Source organism: Triturus cristatus, chromosome 11 (assembly GCF_964204655.1).
Source record: "Triturus cristatus chromosome 11, aTriCri1.1, whole genome shotgun sequence".
NCBI classification, from domain to species: domain Eukaryota; kingdom Metazoa; phylum Chordata; class Amphibia; order Caudata; family Salamandridae; genus Triturus; species Triturus cristatus.
Window position 1 is genome coordinate 1,050,235,412 of NC_140594.1, and position 23,564 is coordinate 1,050,258,975.

Consider the following 23,564-nt stretch of genomic DNA (forward strand, 5'->3'; position numbering starts at 1 on the left):
CCCGACCGACCTTCGTCTGACCCAAGACCACCTCTCCTTCAGGAAGAAGCTCAAGACCTGGCTGTTCGAGCAGTAGCCGCAACCTCCCCCCCCCTCCCAGCGCCTTGAGACCCTCCGGGTGAGTAGTGCGCTGTATAAATGCCTTGATTGGTTGATTGTGCAGAGTTGCGAGCGGAGCTGTGTCTCTGTGACGTTGTCTTCGACCTCATCGGTGCGGAGTGCTACAAAAGTTTCCGAATGTTGCTGGCGCAGGGGGATATTCACAAGGTGAGGAATCCACAGGCAGATACTGTATCCACCAGAAAAAGCGTTACCGAAGGTAAGTAACTTGTTCTTTACTTATCATGAATAATTTAATATGTACATCTTCATTTTTACAGACCATCGCATGAGGGGCTGTTACCTAACTTTACCTAACTGTAGGTCAGTGAGTAAGCACGCCTCGTTTATATCAGTTACTAGTTTTCATTCATTGTTTCTAACTAGTAAACCTATTGCACCCCCAGGTTGCCTCCCTTCCCCTTGTCCTGAAGAAGACCCGTCAGCAGAGGATGTAAATTACCCTCCATGCGCCAGGGTCGAAACGTCGACACTCTCCCCGAGTGGGCCTGTACCTGTACCACCCCAGCCCATTTCACAGATGATAAACTCTGCATCTTCAGAAAATCGAAAAACAACACTTTGGAACAATTTATGAGGGACAGGCCTAGTTGTGAACTAATGCCATTATAAACCATAGCCAGTTTGTATTGTTGAATTCTATCCTGACTTGATTCCACTCTTTCATATCTGTTCTATTCACGAGCATGTTTTCCCTTTCACACTCCCTTTGGAGCAACCTTTCTGTTGAAGCATTTAATATGGTGATCTGTTATAAAAATTCTTGAGAAATAACAAAGTCACTATTGAAGCTACACTGGGTGCCGTTGTCATTTGAGGATGTACATACTTGCATATTTGAGAAATTTGTGTGCATGAATGACCCTATGCTAATCATATACGTATCTGATGTGTTTTTGTAAAATGAAGGTTCTCATAACTAAACTGTAGCTTAAATAAGTCTAGGACCATGTTTTTCTATACCATCTGCAAGGCCCAGTAGAAGAGAAGGGTCAAGAGGGCAATTATGCGAAACTAAAGAGCCAGGTTTTTAACAATTTCCTAAACCAAGTCTTGGAGGGTACGGCTCTTAACGGTGTCAGGATGGAGTTCCAAACTTTACTCAAGGAAGAAGGAGCGTGCCCCCAGGCTGGACCTTAGGATCTTGGGAACTTGCACAAGATTGGCCTTCGAGGATCTCAAATTGCGCTACGTGGGATAGGGCTGTATCTGGGGGTTTAGATATTTGGATCCTTTCGAAGATCGAGTCCTGTGGCGGCAACGGAGAGCCTTAAAGCGGATTCTCTCTTCTAGCGGAAGCCAGTGGAGAGTGGCTTAAGCCGCTATAGCCGAAGCCCTCCTGGGGAGATGGGGACCAGGCGGGCCGCAGCATTTTGTACTCTTTGGAGCTTTTTTTTTTTTTAAATTAAGCTTCCTTTAGTAGCTCCCAGGTTGAGCAAATTGCAGCAGTCTAATTGGGATATAACCAGCGCATGAATCGCCATTTTAAGTGATTCAATAGGGAGGAGGTCCAGTGTCTTTCTTAGCATTTTCAGAGTGCCAAAGTACTTCACAGCTACACAGCTAATTTGGGGTTCGAAAGATTAGAATTGAAGCAAACTCCTAAGTTTTTGACTCTCAGCTGTGGTTCAGGGAACTGGCCGAGGATGTCCGGTGCCACCACGCCGTTGACCATATAGATGAGTCTTGCCAATGATCTCTATATCTGTTTTGTTGGCGTTTACCTTTAAGCAGCTCTCGGTCATCCAAGAGGCAAGTTCCACCAGGCAGGATTTAAACTGGAGAACCAAACCGTCCTCATTCTGAGAGAGAATTGTGATCAATTGCGTCTCGTTCGCACGTGATACTACTTTGACATTGTCTCTCAATGAGCTCTGCTAGGGGGCGAATGCAAATATTAAATAGAGTGGGGCTCAGAATGGAGCCTTGGGAACTCCTTGCGGGAGAGTCGGTGTCTCGGAGAGGAAAGGCTTCTGAGCGACTTGAAAGGTGGGGTTGGACAAGAAGGAAGAAAGCCATCCTAGGGCCAGGCTGCCAACACTGCACTCCCATAGCCTCTGAATCAAGAGGCTGTGGGATCCGGGGTCAAAGGTTGCGCTCAGGTCGAGAAGTATTAAGGCTCAGGTGTGACCGTTGTCTGCATTGTGACTTAGCGTTTCAGTCACGAGAAGTAGGGCAGATTCTGTCTAGTGGCAGCCCGGAAACTTGATTGAGAGGGGTGAAGTAGTTCTCTTTCTTCAATAAAGCGAGTGAGTTGATAATCAACGTTTTCCCAAATTTTGACAGAGAAGGGCAATAGAGACACTGGTCTGAGGTTGTCCAAAATCAAGGGGTCAATAGTAAGTTTTTTCTGAATGGGGAGCACAACAGCATGGTTAAATTACTGGCTCGTGTTTTCTATCCGCATTGCTGTATCTTCTACATTAGAGCCCACCACACCAGGTCTGACCAGGCTCCCCGTGATCTGTTGGGCATGCTATGTCCCAGTTTAGTCCCTTCCATTCTTTCAGGTGATTGTCTTACTCTATGGCTGCCAAGGGCGTTCCCTTGGCAGCCATCACCGCTGCAGTTCCCACCCAGCACGTGCATTAACCCATTTTGTACCCCTCCCCGCTGTGCTTTATGAGACTCCCCCTCGGGGGAGGGGGGGGGGGGGAATAGGGGTTGATGCTCCTCAGTCTTCATCTACTTACTACTGTCCATGGCTGGGTCTTGGGGCAAGGTTGAAAATGAGTAAAGGGGAAGCGGCTGGAGTGCAGGCAATGACCGTTCCCATCTTTCATTACTTCAGCTGCCTTTTCACATGACTATGTATTACTCTGTCTCCGCTGCCTGCGGGGCGATTCTGCACTTTCTTCCCACCCAACATCCGTACATCAGGCCAGTTCTTCCTCCATCGGTGTTGTTGCACACATCGCCTCACTTATGGCCATCTATGGTGCATATGCCAACAGTGCCCAAACCTGCCACTTTTGCCCCTGGGACCCAGCAGCTGGTATCTCCTCAGCATTCCTTTACAAGGGTGAAAGACCAGTTCACCACTCACTGTCCTCTGTGTATCTCTTCTCTCACATGCTGCCGTTCAGGCCCACTCATCTTCAAGTGAGGATGCCTATGGAGGGGTGACACCGTGCTCCTCCACTGGTTCTTCTGTTCATCTTTCCACTGGAGCCACCACAGCCAGTTGTGGATTTATTGCTCTTTCTGGGCAACGGGCAGTGCAGCAGGCAGCTAAGCAGGGTTTTCCATCTGTTTACTCCGCATCTTCCCCCATTCATCCTCTCCCTTCACTTTCCAGCCTTATGCCAGCAACCAGAATCAGGATCTTGACCCTGTCCATCACTCCTCAAGTTAATGAGGTGAACTCAACTTGTTTTTGCCTCTTTAAATCACTGAGGAAAGCCTTCCCTTTCTCCATTTTGAGAGAAAGATGTCTAGTTATACAGGCGTCTTTATAATCTAGAAAGACCCCGCCAGGGTTTTGCGGCTGTGGGTGTCAAAGTTTGTGGTCAAAAAATGAAATTTGCAGCCCACAACCTTAAAATCCGATATATTTTTTGCAGTAGGCAAAAAATGTGCCTACCACAAAAATACAGCAATGCCTGTTCTCTTTCACAGCGCCTCAAATTGGAGGATGTCTGATGCCAAAGAGAGCAGATTACAATATGAAACCTACCCTATCTGTCATCGGACAACCTGCGTTTTCAGGGCAACAAATAAAACATAAAGAGGACATGGTGGGGTTTAGGGGTTAAAAAGAGACAGGGGGGCCGATGGAAAAGAGTGCAGTGGAGGGAGGGGGCAGGAGTGCCTTTCAATGGCCTGCAGAATCTGCAGGGATAAACTGAAATGTGTGAGGCAAACTGCGGGCTAATGAGGGGGCTTTGTCGCCTGCTAGCCTCTCGCTAACCTTCCCTTTACTGGTGCAGGCGCTTTTGTAAAATTCGCAAGATTTTTATTAAAGTCCCGATTTCGCAATTTGTTTTGCTAATCGTGATATCCCGGAGGGTCTGTCTAGAATCAATGATTGCAATGCCCTTTACCTTGGTGTCTCCTAATGCACCTTGTGTTTAGTCTGTGCAGATTAACCAGAATACAGCTGTCTGTCTTCTTTTGGGCCTCCCTGATGCCTTTTGATTAAATCCCATTTGGCGACAGTACAGTGACCTCTCGGAGCAATAGAAGGTTATATTCAATCCCACTGCAAAGTGCGTACAGCAGTCTAACACACTGGTCTTCTTTACATCAGTAGCAGGTTTATCATGCTGTTTCTTTTGTTCATCTTCTGTTTCCCCTGCGGTCTCACTACAGGCAGCTCTAGCTGTCTGTCGGGAGACAGCATTGTATATCATACTCCAAAAAGCGAATCCTTGCTCGAGATTGGATGGCTTTCACGTCATTCTCAGTTGCCTTGCTCCGATTTGTTCCTTTCACAGTGGCGGCCAGCACGGATAGCAGGTGGGGGGTGCAGGGGCGGGTGAAGCAGGTGTAAATGGAATAAGAAAAGAACTTACCTTCTCGCCGCATCTCTCCCCGTAGTCCCTCGCTCTTGCTGGAACAGGAAGCCCACTCAGGCTCTCAGTCAGTTAATCACTATATGCAGCGTTGTGATTGGTCTGAGCGCTGTGGTTCGGCACTCAGACGCTGACTGGGAACCTGGGCATGTTCTCCACGCAGGCTGTAATGCAGCCTGAGTGGAGAACATGCAAAGTGCGAATGAATGTTTGGCTGACCCAAGACGGCCGGCCAAACATTCATGTGCACACAGTGTGCTCACTACCCCACTTCCGTCGTGAGAACAGCCTGGCGGACATCAAGACAAAATAAAGAGATAATATCGTGAGTTATTACCATTTTATTTTTCCTTACCTTCACTGCTAAAAAGCAGTGGGCGACACTCCTTTGCCTTAGCAGAGGAACCGGCACTGTTCTTTCATCACTTCCTGTGTTTGATCCGCCCTCCGGAGCTTTTTTGTTTTACTGTCTGTAGAGTCGCTATACTTCCTTCTCTGAGCACAGCATTGCAAACACAGCCATGTTGAAACACTAGTTTGCTACCTTTCCATGCCACCTAGTGATACTTAGAAAAACTGCAGCAGGAATGTGGAAGATAAGCTACTATAAATAAGCATTGGCAATGCAAATTGTGCTCTCTTGTATGTAAAGGTAGGCGAGATCGGTTGCCAATTGCCAATGCTTGTCTGTAAAAACTTATAAGTTATCAGAAAGGAGAGCACTCCAATACTTGTGGTTTGTACTGCTGTTTTCTGTGAATTTTAACAATGGTGCACCAGTTGTGTAGAAGTATGTCCCCTTCTACCGAGGATAAACTGGGTTATTGACAGGGTGAGGGCCTGTGTATAACTGTGCACTGTTCACAACGTGCTATCTGACACTGTGTGTTTGTTTACCCAATTGTGCATTTATTTTCCAACTTTACATCTGGTAAATTATATGCTTAAACATGCCATTCAGTGCATGACAATTTTTCAGAGATGTTTGAACACTGACCAACACAGTAAATATTAACTTCATGAACATCTGTAGTACATTGACATGTATAATGTGCTTATTGACATCAACCAATAAAGTTCCTTGACATAAACAATTTCAAAATAACATTTGGGTCAAAGCCCAATCAGTGCCCAATGCATTTCGGAACCTTGCGGTTCCTTCGTCAGGGGCCGATCTAAAAAGAAAAAACAATGTGTGAATGAATAATAGTTTCTGGCTCAATCTCACTGTGTATTCTGTCGATGTAGGGATTGGGTCTGTGTTGTGTGATAGGGTAATGATTCTAAATGAAACATGACATATCAAGCCTATCATTCAACCCCTTTGGGTGCATTGTGTCTAGATATTTGATCCAATATACCTCTCGCTGCAAAAGTTTAAGATGAATGCTTACTCCATCTTTTGGCATAATGTGTTCAATGATTTGGAACCTGATTTGGGATATTGAGTGACTAGCCTCGTGCCAATGTTGAGCCAAAGGAGATTTTTTGTTTTTGGTCCTGATCCTACTTTTGTGCTCTGTGAGGCGTACTTTGGCTTTGCGTTCAGTCTTTCCCACGTATAGTTTACTGCATGGGCATTTGATTCCATATATGACGTTGGTAGTGTTACAATCGCTGGTGTGTCTGAGGAGAATCTCTTTTCCTGTAGACGGATGTGTCAAGGTGCTTCCCACAATAATGTTGTTGCAATGCGAACAGTTTTGACATTTCATAGCGCCTTTGTAAATGATAGTGTTTTTGGATCTTCTGGTGGCTGTGAGCAATTCTCGGACATTTTGGCCTCTAGTGTAAGCATGCAAAGGCAACTGTTGGAAGATGTTGTTACATTTCGGTTCGCTGGATAAAAGTTCCCATCGTGTATTAATTATCTTTTTTATTGCTCTGGAACTCGAAGAAAATTTGGAAATGAAAACTAGGTTAGCTTTGTTTTCAGGCTTAATCGTTGTAAGTAGGTCGCTGCGTGATTTTTGCATTGCTCTTTGTTCACACAATTGTAATGTTTTAGTAGGGTAGCCTCGTTGCTGATATTTTTCTTTGTACTCAGTGATTTTAGCTGTGCAGTCCTGTGTATCTGAACAAATGCGCTTGATTCTGATGAATTGTGAGTACGGAAGATTGTTGATGAGGTTACTTGGATGGAAACATGAGTGTAATAATGCATTGTTGCGATCTGTTGGTTTAGTATAGACTGTGGTTGTCAATCCATTACCTGAAGGATTTTTAATGATGTTGACATCCAAATATTGAATAGTCTGTTTATGAATTTTGTGGGTGAATTGGATCCTTGGATTGTGAGAATTCAATGTAGTGATCATCTGTTCTAGGAGTTGTTCAGAGTTAGTCCAAACTAAAAAAATGTCATCAATGTAACGACAATATGTGTAAATGTTAGACCACCATTGGGGAACATACATGATGTGTGCTTGTTCGAACATAGCCATGAAGATATTGGCGTACGAAGGCGCCCCAGGAAAACCCATAGAGGTTCCCGATAGCTGTGCATAGTAATTTCCATCCCATTGGAAATATCTGTGATGTAGGCAAAAGTGCAAAAGTTGTAATAAGAACACTTTATCTGTGTCAATGTCTTCTCTTTGTAAGATGGCCCATTCAACTGCCTCCAAACCTGTGGAGTGTGGAATTGAGGTGTAAAGTGCAACAACGTCTATTGTGCATAGTAACCAGGATGGTTGGATGTTGGGTTGTATACTGTCCAGTTTTTGGAGAAAGTTTGTGGTGTCTCTGACATATGACCACCAGTTTTGTACGACTTTTTGTAGATAATGGTCCAAGTATTTACCAATGGAGTCAAATATGGAACCGCATCCTGATACAATAGGCCTGAAAGGTGGATTATCCAGAGACTTGCGCAAAGCCAAAGTACGCCTCACAGAGCACAAAAGTAGGATCAGGACCAAAAACAAAAATTCTCCTTTGGCTCAACATTGGCACGAGGCTAGTCACTCAATATCCCAAATCAGGTTCCAAATCATTGAACACATTATGCCAAAAGATGGAGTAAGCATTCATCTTAAACTTTTGCAGAGAGAGGTATATTGGATCAAATATCTAGACACAATGCACCCAAAGGGGTTGAATGATAGGCTTGATATGTCATGTTTCATTTAGAATCATTACCCTATCACACAACACAGACCCAATCCCTACATCGACAGAATACACAGTGAGATTGAGCCAGAAACTATTATTCATTCAGACATTGTTTTTTTCTTTTTAGATCGGCCCCTGACGAAGGAACCGCAAGGTTCCGAAATGCATTGGGCACTGATTGGGCTTTGACCCAAATGTTATTTTGAAATTGTTTATGTCAAGGAACTTTATTGGTTGATGTCAATAAGCACATTATACATGTCAATGTACTACAGATGTTCATGAAGTTAATATTTACTGTATTGGTCAGTGTTCAAACATCTCTGAAAAATTGTCATGCACTGAATGGCATGTTTAAGCATATAATTTACCAGATGTAAAGTTGGAAAATAAATGCACAATTGGGTAAACAAACACACAGTGTCAGATAGCACGTTGTGAACAGTGCACAGTTATACACAGGCCCTCACCCTGTCAATAACCCTGTCTGTAAAAACTGCCACTTGGTCAAATGTTTTCTTTCCTTTCTATTTGTTCCATGGCTAATCTGCAATCAATCACTAAAGCCTCATCTATTTGTAAAATAGGCCTCTAGCTTCTGCCTGGTCTTACAGTACCACATTGCAGTGCATTTATGCCTACAATCGAGAGTAAATAAGGCAAAAAGTTGTATTTAGATCAACAATAAGTGGTACAACAGTCAAGTGCAAAAACAAAAATGGAACTGCAGCTTTGGATGCAGCGGCGTAGATCATGGTCTGAAACCTGCACAATTCAATGAACTTTTGGTAGAAAGGTTTACCATGAAGCATAAAGACAGCAAAGAAAGACACTTTGGTAAAGCGTATCAAAATCAAACAAATAAAATCCATAATATTTTCTTACACCTGTTATGTTTATATATATATTCTCATACCAACCCAAGAGATTTGTGAGGCGCTTATACTTTTGAATCCTACATTCAGAAGTGGAGGATGTTATGAATTTGGCTTAAGAAGACATAGCATCCATTTTTCCGGGCAAGCTGGTTCTTAATCATGTTCCATGTATGCCGAAGGGATAACTGCTGTGGGAGACTCTAGGTTACATTTGTGTTCCATGTTTAACTTGCCAAGTATCTGCTCTCTGGATCTCTCTACTGAGCAGCTTTAAACTTGGAATTGAATGACCCATGCAGGATGAGTTACAGCCCAGCTTGACGTGCTGTGTTGTCGTTCCCCCCTGCACAAAGCAATTGATTCCTACTATCCCTGCCTGTTCTGATGCTACGGCAGGCAGGGATGCTTGGTCTCAAACATGCTTGCTCTTATACAACAAATGTGGATTACATTTTGGCACACCTGTAGTTACTGTTCATTGGACTGCAAAACCGGGGGCGGGGAGGTGGATCTGAACAGGGTAATCGCTGAATAAGAATATAACTAAACTTGCTTCAAGGCCCACTGGGTCCGATTCACAGAACAAACTTAAGACAAAATCCTAAACTTACTACCATTTTGGTATTCACAGAATGCACTTACTCCTTCTGGCATTCAGAGAATGCACTTACTCCTTCTGGCATTCACAGAATGCACTTACTCCTTCTGGCATTCACAGAATGCACTTACTCCTTTTGGCATTCACAGAATGCACTTACTCCTTCTGGCATTCACAGAATGCACTTACTCCTTCTGGCATTCACAGAATGCACTTACTCCTTTTGGCATTCACAGAATGGATTTACGACTACGAACTTTACGTCCGCACTCGGGCCGGAATTTCGGCCTCCGAAGCAGAAGTTCCACTCTCGGGCCGGAAGTTCCGCTCTGGGGCCGAGGGTCAGATTTGGGGCCAGACTACATTAACTGTGGCCATTGATCATTTGAGCCAAGGGTAAACACCTGTCCAAGTCCCTACCATCCCCTACCATGCATCAGCTGACACACCAGCCAACCGCTCCAGTTTGCCGTGATGTTGCTAGTGCCTACCATCCCCCACCATGATTCAGCTGAAGCCAATTACCATTAATTGACCAGCAGCAATAAACATTTAAAAGCAGCACACAGTGAATGAACAGGTTTGGCCACAGAGAGTTTGTATTTGCAAGCGGACGCTGGCTGAGAACAATGGAGCTACTGAAAAGGAATAGGAATTTCACAGCAGAGGAGACCACCATGCTTGTGGAGTTCATAGTGAGGCACCACAAACGCCTCTATGGACTCCCCCCTACTGCACCAGTGGGACACAGAAGGCAGCCCTGTGGCAGCAATTATCCACTGCTGTCACAGCATTTGGGGAGGAGAGGCGCACAGTCCAGGACCTAAAAAAAAAAAGTGGCAGGATGAGAGGCAGAGGGTGAAGGAGAAATACTCCTGAATTGAATTACACCGGATCCTCCCTGATGCATACTCTGGACCCCGCATCCGCCTCACCCCACTGGAGGAGGATATCCTGACCACGATACACCCCCACTAGGTCCATGGGCTGCCTGTTAGTGACGTCTGCTACGTGGTACCAGGTAAGTGGGATGAAAAGAAAAAGTGCATGAAAAGATTGTCTGTGTTGCACTGTCATTGTGAATAAGGAAGTAGTCCAAAGTGTATATAAAAATTATAGTCAGTCAGACTCATGTGTCGCCCTCTGTATGTAGCACCACAAGTCCCACAAGCCTTAGCGAGGGGAATGGCAAATCCCTTCCCCCACTTTAGAAAACATGAGCACTGTACTGTTGCAGTAATACACCAGCCTGCTAAGAAGCAATTGACTAATATCAGCAGAGATGCGCCAGTAACAATGCAACACGCAATCCAACTCTTGTGCAACCGCGGATGCGTCACATTTACAATGTGGTGCACTGTGGCACAGGGATAGACAGATGTGTGTCGCAACTGATGGCATTAGGGGGGTGCTGTGCTGGAGTAGTGTCGCAAGTGTGACGCAAATCCAACAATGTCCATGGACCGCCTACACCTAACGTTCTGTGCCACTCATTACATGTGCCTGAAGCAGGCGTAAGTTTGCATAGCACCACCCTATGAAAAGTGACTCTGTGAAATCTCGTTGATTACACTGCATCACATGTACGAGGCATAACAAAAGAAACGCACACCCTGCCTACATCACAGCTGATGCATGTTTAATGTTGCGCAGGACTGCACAACGTGACGCATCCCCATAGACGCATTACGTTGTGAATAAGTCTAAATATGTCACCTTTATTCGCCCCCCCGCTGTGTCACAGAAGTGACGCAACTGCGGTGTAAATGTATTACAAGGGGCGTGTAAACCTGCCACAAAATATCCAAGAAGTAAATCGCCCTGTGCCAGCTTAAAGCACAAAGCAGAAGGTGAGAGAATCATCAGATCAAAATTGTCATACACCTATTCTGTTGTACATTTCCCACCCTGCCATGCCATTACATCCCCAATGCACCACTGCTCCTACCTGCCCAGTTTGCGGCAGTACTGCACAACACTGTTAGCATGCAGAAGAAATGGGGAAATCACAGAAAAGTCCCACAAGCACATTTCCCATTTGTTTACTTTTCTCTCTTCTCACCCATTGACACATTCAGCCAGAGCACATACAACTGCCGCAGCAGAGGTCCCTGCATCTACTGGGAGGAATCGCCACCGTACAGTGATAGGCATACCACCCTCACCGACCTGGTAAGTCCAAGTGGCCAGGAGATGGTCAAAAAGCATACATTGTCAGGAGTGACAGAGGGACATATAGTGCCCACATATGAAAGTCAACCAGAGATGAAAAAATAGCTGCATTACTATTGGAGTTGTCAATGGACATCCACCTTTAGCAAATTATAATTGCGAACAGCGAAAGACAAAATATTAAATGTCTTGGCTCATCAAACCTTTGTAATTGTGGAACATGACATGTTTTCCAGCAACAGCCCCAGACCTGGGAATCCAATCCTGTTATCGAGTGCCACAACTAGTCAAAAGGGTGTCCCCACTATGTTGTAATGGTGTCTGTAGACCTAATCAATAAATCTAATTTGCAGAAATATGGCAATGATGAACAAGAAGTGAGATACCAGGGTCAGTAGTATTGACAATGCATACATGGTCCAACTTTGAATGTTTCCAATATAGATCAAATGCCCAGTCCAAACAGCTGGTCATGTACCACTTACATTGGCTGGCTTTTGTGTTGTCCATCAACAAAACACGATAGTGGACCTCACATCATGATCCGTAGACATGTCATTGTGATATAGGTTACATCCAGGTAGTGGGCCCATTCGAAGTTATGTGGGAGCAATCATGATATTAAGTATAACACACTTCAGCAACGCTGGTGCCCACAACTGCTTGTGCTCATCCTTTTGTGCCAGAAATCTAGTGCTTCACATGTGGCGGCAGAAATGTAAAGTAGCAAAACACACTTATCATTGTAGGTACAATGAGGTCCTCCCAGAATCAAAGACACACACTGACTTCTGCTACAAGGTTGGCTGTGACATCTGTTCAGGGCCCACACACTGTTCTGGTGCTGGGCCAAGGGAAGTAAACCCAAGAATAAATCAGGCTGAATGCTCATTAAATGTGCCTTTCACCTCCACCGTATGTTGTATGTGTTGTACAACACTGTTTTCCTGCATCACAAAATGCTCACATATGGTATTTGAACCCATGCAAGATCAGACCCTGGTGGCTAATGAAAGGATGACACAAAATGTATGCCAAGTGAGTGCAGAATAGACAAACGATCGTACAATGTGTCATATGAAGTGACCAAAACACAACCGGCTTGCAATTCAATGATCGGGAACACCATGATGAAAATAGCATGGCTGAGGCCAACACTGATGCCAGTTGTGTACCTTTGAGATGGATGTAGGGGCTGCTAAGGTGAATCTTCATGCAGTTACACCTGCAAAATGACTTGGCTGAAGAGCAACACGCTAATCCAGTGCAGGCGGAAGGCATCAAAGCTTCTCAGCCTATCCACAATGTGTGAGCATAACCAGATTCCCCTCTGCACGTAATCAGCAGTTGTTGTTTACAAAGTGAAATACAAACCAGGAGTGTCATGTGCCTGTCTGTCAATTAGTGATGCAGATCATTGAGAATGTTGTCACTTCCCTCTACAGCTGCTGGATCAGGGACAGCTATGTCTACAAAAGCTGTGAGGAGACGGGTCCAGCAGATGACACTAGGGGGAAACACCAAGGGACAGAGTTGTGGCTGGAGCTGGTGAGTTTGCTTGTATCATGTACATCTCTGTGTAACACTTCAGTGCTATGGTGTGAGCTGTCATTTGTGGTGGTACCCTACACAGGTCACATGATCCTCATCTGTTGATGCAAAGTACAGTTAATACAAACCCTTGTGTTGCACCACATGTTATACCAGGTCAAACCCTAATACGTTTGCAACCTCTGTTCCAGGGGATGCTGAGGATGAAGAGGACAGGCCTATGACCAGTGCGGGCCGACGGGGAATCGGAGGGGAGAATCCCCTGATCCTCCAAGCAGTGATGTCGGCAGCAAGTACTTCTCAAGAGGAGGATGAATTTCCTGAGGACCTCTACTTGGTGGATGATGAGGACTACATGTCTGATGACGATGCAGATGCCAATGCGAGCTTTCGTGCCAGATTGGCAAAATCGGTCAGGGCATAACATCCTCTGCCAAGCAACGTTCGTCAGCCTCCTCCCAAGCAAAGCATGGCCTGTCCCCAGCATCGACCAAACCAGCCACAGCTCCCACGCATCACAACACAGACATCACTCCCTCACAGCCCTCACGTCCAGGACCAACATGGTGGTTCCCCCTACCTGCTCTTCCCTAGACAGTGTATCCCTGCCATCCTCTCCACCATCTGGGGGAAGTACCAGCCCTGTTGTGGTGCCGGTATCCCCTGGGCACCATTCTCCTGCCCACAGGCTCCCACCTGCCACCCCCTCCCCTGCTGTTGGACCTGCACGTCCCATCCATGGCAGACCGCTGCAGAGAGGGCCTGCACCTGGCTATGATGGCCAGTGGGAGCAGGACTTCTACCAACAGCAGACAGATGTGAGGCAGGACATTTGTGCCATAGGGGCTACCCTGTCCGACATGTCGGAATCCCTGCAGGACATGGTCCACTTCCCTCAGGTGGTGGACAGGCTGAGCCAAGTTTTGGATAGGATGGATAGGACTTGGCAGGACATGTCCAGAAATATGAGAGACATGATATCCATCCAAAGAGAAGAGGGTGCAAGACACCATGCCTTGGCCATGAAGATGATGGAGGGCATATTGAAAGTGATCCAAAGTCTCCCTTCACGGTCAACGCAGGGAGGGGAGCCATCATATCTGCCCACAGGACAGCACATCACCACACCTGTACCAACTGCACAGCAACAGAGCAAAGGGAGCCCTCCACACCAGCGGGCTGAACTGGCACTCCCACCACCAATCCCTGTACAGGCACTCCTGCTACCTGCACAACCACCACCAATCCCTGTACAGGCACTCCTGCCACCAGCACAACCACCACCAATCCCTGTACAGGCACTCCCGCCACCTGCACAACCACCACCAATCCCTGTACAGGCACTCCCGCCACCTGCACAACCACCACCCACCCCTGTACAGGCACTCCTGCCACCTGCACAACCACCACCCACCCCTGTACAGGCACTGCCACCACCTGCACAACCACCGCCAACCCCTGTACAGGCACTGCCACCACCTGCACAACCTGCCCTTGTCCAGGCACAAACATCAAGTGTGCATACACCATCTGCCCCAGCACATGTAGAGTCCCATGGACAGTCCCAAGGACAATACCCACCTCCACGTAGGCGACGAGCCAGACCTGAGCACTCCGAGCGGTCATCCCCAAAATTGCGATGTCGCAAGCACGATCACCAGTGACAGGAACCCAAGACAATGTAACCACGTGAATGTGTGTTGAACAAATAAGACCTACAAAAAAAAGATTCTGTTGTGTATCATGTCCTGTGTAACGATGTAGGTGGCCTAGAGATGTGAGAAGGTATGTATGTGTGTGTGACAGTTACAAGTGTAACCCATCATTGCAACAAGCCATTATGTGCATAGCAGATGACTCACCAAATATGTGTCCATATTCTGAACCAGACATTCAAAATGAAGTCAAACAAGTGGAAGTAATTAGAATTCCTCATTGAAATTTATGAAGGTACAAAAGAACAACCATCCGTTTGGAAGAGAGAAAGGAAAACAAATGATGGTCTTGATGCAGAGGGAGAAGGGAACCTGGATTGGGGTGGGGCAAAAAAAATATAACGCGTCAGGGAACAGTCTATTTACAAGGGGAAATGGAAATAATAGTTCACGTCAACGTCAAATCAAGTGTCCTTCTGGTCATCCTCTAGGACCACAATGTCCAGATCCTCTGAGTCCGATGCAGGCACACGTCTGGTGGGTGAAGGAACAGGCACCACTTGTGTTTGTGACACACGAGGAGTATGGGGGGAAAACAGTGTGGGGCAACGGACAGGGGGAGACACTGAAGGTGGTATGAGAAGGGATTTCACACATCCATTCAAGTCCACTGGCACAGCCACAGGAGGAACAACACCGGGAGGGGCCTGGGGGGGACAGGAGGGATGTGGTGCCTGAGGTCCGGAGCCAATGATGTTGTCGAGCTGGCGGCTACGATGAGGGGGACTGGTTGCAGGGGATGCAGCTGGAGCCCCCGATGGAATGGGGGACTCTAGAGGTAGGGAGGGGCTGATGGCAGGCACAGATTGTGTGTTGGCCTGCCCCGAGGACACCTCTTCAGGGCCCACAGGTGATAAGTTTTGGGGAGAGTAGCTCTCCACCACATCATGAGCCGAGGTGTCTCGTTCACCCCCCCCCCCCCCCTTCAATGTCCTCAGCCTCCACCGGGGATGTAGCACCAGCATCAGGGTGTCCCTTGTCAGTCCGGGTGGGCACATTCCCCTTGCCTCTTGATGTTGAGGGTCCCTCCTCATCCTCCTCTTCCTCGCTGGTGGAAAGAGGGTGTAGCCGCCGCCGCGCTGGTGGCCTCGCGCTCCGGATCTGATCCTGCTGCCCTTCCGTGTCGCCAGCTGTGCCTGCTGAAATGTAAGCAAAATCCTAATGTTATGGCTGTGTCATGGAGGACGAGACACATACATAGAGGAGCCAAGGTCAGACTTATTTTCCTCTGATCACACTCTATAGTTGTCAGTGTCTAAGAGCTCACATTACGTGTATGTTCACTGTCATTTACTGGATTGAGTCTGACATGGCCATCTCACGTGGAAGTTTGTGGCTTACACAACTGTACTGGGCAACCCTCAGCCTGGCATTCTGGTGATCTGTGTGTCCTACCATTGCTACAAGTGCAGGTTCCAAAAGCAGTCCACCAATGGAGAACATGAAGAGTCCTGATTTCTTGGATTTTGGCCATTTATAGGGAGCCGCAGCTATTTAACGTCTGGACAAGTGTCATCTGCTTTGTAGCATTGTATGGGACAAGACAAGTGGCGAATGTGGGTCACACATCCACAGAGGCTCTGGGCTATTTCTGTAGCTACATTGTGAGTCTAGCCTTTTGCTGTCCCCACACATGATCTGACAATCCAGTGGCACATATTTGCTTTGGTGACTGATATGGTAATGTAGTACACCGCTGAACAGTGGGGAATTGTTGTGACAGCTACCTGTACATGTGAAATGTCAAACAGGCCACTGAGGGTGAGACGTCTGTCAGTGGACACACCTTGCAAATTTAGAAGCGCTTAAGAGTGATGCGAGGATGTCAGTCTGTCTTGACTCCATGGCACATGATGATTTGTCACAATTGGAACCCAAACTCTACAAATGCAATGCAAGTCATAGCATCCAATACCCTTTGGCCTGCCATGCGCCCACTGGACAGGTTCTGTACCATTGCTCATCCAATGCACACATGATTTCCTAGTGCCAATTGTAGTGGTGCGGGAAGAGCAGATTTCAGTATAAATGCACAATTGTGGCTCATTTAGCCAGTTGTCATGACGAAACTACAACTCCCAAAATGCACTCTGCCCTGTACAGTCCATATGCCACAGTGTGCCTTTTTAAGCTTGGTGACTGCTGCATGGACACGGAATCTGTGAATGGAGGCATTGGACACACAATGGTACAGCACTGTTTCACTCGCATCATACTCCTAGACACATTTAGCATATGATGCACTTACCATGTCCCTGCTGCTCAGGCTCCTCCAGCTGAGCATGGAGGGTCGGCCAAGCTGCTCGCAGGACCCTCCTGTACAGTGGGGAGAGGCGAGGACGATGCACATGGTGCTGGGTAGACTGGCCCACCAGCTCCTCAGCTTTGTGCCGGGACCACCGTTTAAGGTCCTCCCAGCGCTTGCAGCATGCCCTAGCACTCCTGGTGTGGACTCCCACTGCACTGCAGCGCTCACCGATGTTGGCCCACAGCCTGGTTCGGGCTGCATTGCTCAGCTGGTGTTCAGGGTCCCCATATAGCTGAGGATATTTGGCCAGCACCCCCTCAGCCAAGATGTCTAACTCACTTACAGTGAAAGGGGGTGCCTTCTCTTCGTAACCCTCAGCCATTATGGGAAAAATAAGGATGATGAGAGCAGCAGGATGTCAGAGGATCTGATCTCTGATGGAGGATGACTCCGAATGAACACAAAATGGCTGCCAACTATTTCCTGTGATGTATTTCCTGCCTCCCACTTCCTGTAAAACATTTCCTGTTTGAAATAATGTGTTCCGGGTCATTTTCGGAGTTTACGGCCCGTAGCGCAGGTTCCGGAGCGGAGGGTCCGCACACGTGCATTACGCTCCGTAATCGGGACTTCTGCTTTCGGGCCGTAAACTCCGAAAATGACCCGGAACATATTATTTCATACAGGATATGTTTTACAGCGAGTGGGAGGCAGGAAATACATCACAGGAAATAGTTGGCAGCCATTTTGTATTCATCCAGATCCATCCACAATCAGGAATCAAATCTACTGCCATCCTGCTGTTCTGTTGTGGATAAAAAAGAAATGACAGTGCATGTGAGAATTATGAAAATGTAACAAGGTAACAAGAGGGGGAAGAGACCATGTAATGACATTTCTGCACGGATGGGGTGGGGGGGGGGCTGACAACATCAAACCCCTGTTTCAGTTTCTCCTACTTTGCATTATGGTACATGTAGTCCATATTGGGTGCTCATTGGCAGAGTTGTGTGATGTGTTACGTGACATTGGGGTGGAGCAGTGTGGATATATCACAGACACATGGTGACTGATTCACCCATGACATCCCTCACATTGTGGGCGCATCATTTGTGGGGGAGTCACATCTGTTGAGGGCACAGGCCCAACAATGCTATGGTTATGGCCTTTTCTGATTGTGACCCATCCTCATGAGGTCCGGCTAGGTCTCTCAGTACATGTATCATTTTCCATCTGCGTCAATAGATTCTTTAGGGACATCCACTACACTGATTGCTGACATGGGCACATGAGCTGAAGCACGCTCAACCTTTTGACTACTGTCAACAGCTGTGATTTACATGCAGTTAGTGTGGCTTGCAAAGTTGTCTCGGGAAGGAATTTATTGACGCAGTCGTGTATACAAGTTTCATCATTGGCAACAGACGGCAATCCACATTTAGTCCATTCCACTACAGGTTGCTCATGTGAAAAATGTGGCTACGAGCTGCTCACGGACTTTCATGCCCTGACCTCGGTTATGTGCAATGGCCCGGTTTCCCAGATTCAGAGCTAGCCGAGGTTCCAGCGGTATGTGTAAGCCATGCGTTAAGGCAATGTTGTGCAAGACACAACAGGCTAATATGATCTTGCACACGACTTCTGGGGAGTATAGCAGCACACCCCCTGTACGGTCGAGACCGCTGAATCGCGACTTCAACAGACCAATAGTGCGCTCTATGATGGCTCGAGTCCGTATGTGTGCCTTATTGTACCTACGCTGTGGTACAGTGTTTGCACGCCTGTAAGGGGTGAGGAGATGTGGGGTGAGTGCATACCCAGTGTCACCTGAGGAGAGGGGAAAGGGCAGTTGGTTACATTTCCCTCTTTGAATTGCACAGGACATGATCTATACTGTATTACATGCAGTATCTGTTGGGCCATGTATGTAGCTTTATGATTCTTATTGTACAATTGTTAATGTTGGGGGGCATTCAGACATTTCAAAAACACATTTTCCTAATTTCTAATGCTTGGTACTTACCCAGTAGCCACATGTTGCCAAATTCTCCCGCAGCCATCCGCCGGGCAAGAGGTGACATGGGAAATATGAAGCTGTCATGGGTACTGCCCGGGAACACCGCATGCACATTAATGAACCTCCCACTGACATCACTGACAGCTTGCACGTTGATGGAATGCCATCGGTGTCTGTTACAGAAGATGTGTGCAATGTGGCGGGGTGGCTGAAGGGCCACATGGGTACAATCAATTGCACCCAGCACACGTGGGAGTTGTGCAATGAGATAGAAATCTCGTGCTTCCCTTTGTCTCAGGGCCGGTGTACGTGGCATTTGTATGTGGTTGTGGGATCTTGCAGTGATGCATCTCAGTACCTGATGCAGGCACCGCGTCTGGCTCGCCTGGGATATGCCCACATGGTCACTGGAGACCCTTTGGAAAGACCCAGTGGCAAAGAAATGGAGCGCAGAAAGGATCTTGAGATATGCTGGGATTGCATGTGAGCAGCAGGTCACAGTCCAGTTCCTGCTCCCACTCACATACCGTATCCAAGATGACTTCTGGAGGGAAACGGTACCTGGCTCTTACATCTTGGCTGGAAATTCCAAATAGGTTGATCCTCTGTCTGAAGATCCTCTCTGCTCTCCTCCTCCAGTAGTTTTGCCGCATGGCAAGGGGCATTGCAACAAACACATTCAGTGACATGTTGAAAGGGTTTGTGTGTGTCTGCTATGCAGTTATACATGCTGCCAAGCTAGGATTGGCTGGAGTGTGTCAGCTGATGCATGGTGGGGGATGGTAGGGACTTGGACAGGTGTTTACCCATGGCTCAAATGATCAATGGCCACAGTTAATGTAGTCTGGCCCCAAATCTGACCTCCCGGCCCGAGAGCGGACTTTCCGGCCTGTTAGCAGACTTTCCGGCCCAGAAGCGGAACTTCCGGCCCGTAAGCGGAACTTCCGGCCCAAGAGCGGACTTTCCGCTCCGGGTGCGGACCTTCCGCTTCGGAGGCGGAAATTCCGGCCCGAGTGCGGACGTAAAGTTAGTATTCGTAAATCTATTCTGTGAATAGCAAAAGTAGTAAGTTCATTCTGTGAATGCCAGAAGTAGTAAGTGCATTCTGTGAATACCAAAATGGTAGTAAGTTTAGGATTTTGTCTTAAGGTTGTTCTGTGAATCGGGCCCACTATATATACATGCTTTTTTGCTTTTCTTATGAAAGAGCATTGGTGTATGGGTTGCGTTCTGCAAGCATGCTGAGGTAGTGCATGCTTGAAGAATGTTCTGCCAATGCATGCTTGGAATGTTTATTTTGTCACCTGGATTGGTAAATTTGTTCAGAAGTATGTGGCAGTTGCTTGGGACAGTGGGTGCACTTCATGGCCTGTCTAGCTCTCCTGTTAACGCAACTTTAATTCTTTTGTAATTTCGACAGACCAATGACGTTACTTTTAGGAGATGGATGGAAACCTTAGCCACCTTGTCGAATGTTACTACATGTTTATTCCGCAGTAAGTTAGTGAATTCATCTACTTTTTAAAAGATCAGTGTGACACCATATCTCCTCATTAGAAAGCTAGGTCTTGACTACTAGGTAGTAAGTTGTTGCAGCTTACATAAAATGTATGCAATCATGAAAGTCCCCTCCTCGGATGTAAAGGTCAAACACTAATGATTCAGGGGTGGGTTGTCATGAAAGACCATTGGTGAATTGGCAAGCATGTTGTGGTAGTGCATGCTTGCAGAATATCCTGCCACTGCAAACTTTTTTTGTTTTCTCATCACTTTGGATTGGTAAGTGTATTCCAGTAGTCTGATTGTTGCTTGGGACAGCGGGTGGTCTAATTGGCCTGTCTAGCTCGCCTGTTAACACAACTTTCTCTTTTGTAATCGGGACAGGCTAATGACTTTTAGGAGATGGGTGGAAACCATGGCCATCTTGCCAAAAATTACAAGTTAATTATGCATCCACAGGTGATTTGATCTACTTTTTTAAAAAGATCATTGACTCCATATCGCATAAATGGGAACCTAGGTCTTGACTACTAGGTAGTAAGCAGTTGCAGCTTGTGTAAAACATCACTCCCACTAGGCCTTTCCTCCTCTGTAAAGGTCCCTCAACACTAAAATGCTTTATTATGTGGATATCTTATGGCAACTTTTTTTTTCTTCTCCCAAGGCCCTGAAGTGAAGCTGTTATACTGAAGTTTTGAACCAATGAGTACGCACTTTCAGGTAGCTAATTTGACTAATCGGACATGCCCTAAGTGTTGGTGACCAATGTTGGCCTGATAAGATTGTAATAGTCCTTGGATCCCTTCAATATTTTTATGGCTCAGTTTGTAAAATGGGATAAAGGGGGGTGTATTTGCATCTACTCTCATGCTTGGCTTTGTGTGAGGGGTGGGTAAGATGGAAGCACCACTTTTGAAGTTAATACTATTGCGTATTTGAAGCCCAGGAGCACACCTGTCCTTGTTTCTCAAGGGCATAGTCTCTGTTTTTGTGTACAGCCTGGTAGCTCTTATACCGGGTATTGTACTGATAAGCTGTGCAGTTCCACAGGCACAAAGATTTATCAACTCCTGTTTTGGTAAAGGGAGGAAGGCATGTGATTGAGTTTTTAAAGATTGACTTCTTGTTCAAGCACTGTGCTAAAATTACCAACCAGGTTTACTCCTGGCTTATTAATGATGCTAGCAGGGTAGACGCAGGAAGGAGAGTAAAAGCACCAGCTGAGGTGACTTGGGCGGACCTCTTTCTTAATGTCCAGTGTCCAAGTCTAGAAGGTGGTGCAACACCTGTGTACCATGAACACATGGCTGATTTTGATGGCAATGGTCTCGTTTTCTTCTAGGACGGGTAGCGTTTTGGACGTTCACAAACTTCTTGGTAAGAATGGCCGTAGCTTGCTTCACTTGCCGGTGCCTTTGTTCACTTTCTCTTGTCCTTGGGTCTGTTATGGCACCAGTGCTTGTCCCTAATTTAACCTTGTGTCCTTCTCCCATTTGGGGTGCAGGATAAGTTACAATGTAGCTCAAAGTGCTTCGTTGTCGTTCCCCCTGCAAACATTAAATTGATTCATACTATCCCTGTCTGTTCTGTCTCCACGGCAGACAGGGACGCTTGGTCTCATACATGGCAACGGCTTTCAATACTGAGCCCACAACTTTGAAACTGACTGTACACAAGTTGATTTTACTTTAATAGTGCATGATTTAAAATGAAAGTTAATGTCCGACTACTGGTTTTTGTACAGTATAACCAAGTGCCCCAATAATATGGGTTTGCCCAGAGTAAATTAGTGCATTAAAGTGAAGCATGGGCCACAATCTCTTCACTGAAATGTGCTTGCCATGCTTTCAGCAGCCGGTCTTGAGTCTGCAATGCGGCTTGAGCTGTTTTTACTTTTTCTGCAGAGTTTTTGGCTTTGGCCCATCTACTGGAAGCACACTTGATGAAGATCAGCTTGCCCTTACTGGAGATGTCAATCAATACAGGCTTCTGCATTGCTGTAGCTATGTTGAAAAGCTACCACAATATAGACAGATTGCACTGGTGTTGAAGTCTCGACTGACTGTACAGACGTTCAAAGTTGTACTTGGCAGAACCAACTGCCACATAGACTAGTGGATTTGACTGTCTAACTTGTTTGGCTTTTGATTATTTATTTCTTTTGCTCAAAGGTGGCGTTCATCGGTGTGTAGCTCCACATGTACCATCTGAAGTATTCAAATTTAGCTATGTTCCTCTAACTCTCCTGGTTGTTCAGAGCATGCCACCTATGCTGAAATACATGTCTAAAAGCAGACATTCCAAAATTTACCCATCTGTACATGTCTAGCATTGTGACTTGCTCAGTTTAAATGTTCAATAAACCATTTCCAAGAAGAATTGTGTGAAGTTTAATATTTTGTAGTGTTCACATGGTTTCACCTAAAGTAGGTATTGTGGAAGTCTGAAGTTATTGCTCCATTTCAAGTCGTTTTTTACTCTGGTCCCCTCATTCACACAGACTGAAGTTTGGTTCCTCCAGTGCATAGCCACTTAAATCACCTGTCCACTCCACATTCCAAAAATTGGACTGGTCTAGTCGGATGGGTCAAGTCTTCTTTGTTCTAACCCAGGTCCTTAGTCCACAATGTATACTGGGGGTGTTAGTTTCTATGGCACTTTAGTTGACTTTTCCAGTGGAGCTGCAATCTGTCCACCAGTAAGTGCACCTGAGCTAGAACATCCACCCCGCTAATCCTAACCAGTTTCCTGCTCACTTACTTTGTGCCGTAGGCCCCATTCCGCTATCTTCAACGAGCTTTACCTTCCAACAACTCATTGCTCCCACTGGAAATGATAACCACTATAGCTAACCTTTTAAAGTATAACCTGATTTTAATGCAAGGCTATTGCGTTTTTTTTTTACGAATTTCACGCTTAATCAGAGATTGTAATGCAAAAACCTATACATATTTTATATTGGTGCAAGTGAATAGAGGCAACGTGACAAAACAAGTCTGATCACTACTGGGTAGATGCCAGGTTATTCGTGTTGGAAGTCTTTAATGTGAAGCAAGTAACTCTGAGGAGCTGCATTCATTACTTTATTGTGCCAACATTAGCTTTACTAACAGTTCGACTACAGGTCTACAACATGA

General features: G+C 46.3%; 1 protein-coding gene and 3 non-coding genes across 4 annotated transcripts in view; 3 read left to right on the forward strand and 1 right to left on the reverse strand.

Moving 5' to 3' along the window:
• The first annotated feature begins 8,919 nt into the window (after positions 1-8,919).
• On the forward strand, positions 8,920-9,046 carry LOC146785958 (small nucleolar RNA SNORA63). The gene has a single exon (XR_014971286.1). It is a non-coding gene; the product is annotated as a small nucleolar RNA SNORA63 (small nucleolar RNA).
• Positions 9,047-14,871: 5,825 nt separating this feature from the next.
• LOC146785959 (uncharacterized) overlaps positions 14,872-23,564 on the reverse strand; it is a 59,349-nt gene continuing 50,656 nt past the window's right edge. Inside the window, exon 4 of the mRNA XM_085635342.1 lies at positions 14,872-15,801. Coding sequence (XP_085491468.1) covers positions 15,693-15,801 — 109 coding nt within the window. The 3' untranslated portion in view covers positions 14,872-15,692. The remainder of the gene's footprint in view (positions 15,802-23,564) is intronic.
• LOC146785960 (small nucleolar RNA SNORA81) lies at positions 21,545-21,715 on the forward strand. Its single transcript, XR_014971296.1, has one exon. It is a non-coding gene; the product is annotated as a small nucleolar RNA SNORA81 (small nucleolar RNA).
• Positions 21,926-22,052, forward strand: LOC146785961 (small nucleolar RNA SNORA63). The gene has a single exon (XR_014971280.1). It is a non-coding gene; the product is annotated as a small nucleolar RNA SNORA63 (small nucleolar RNA).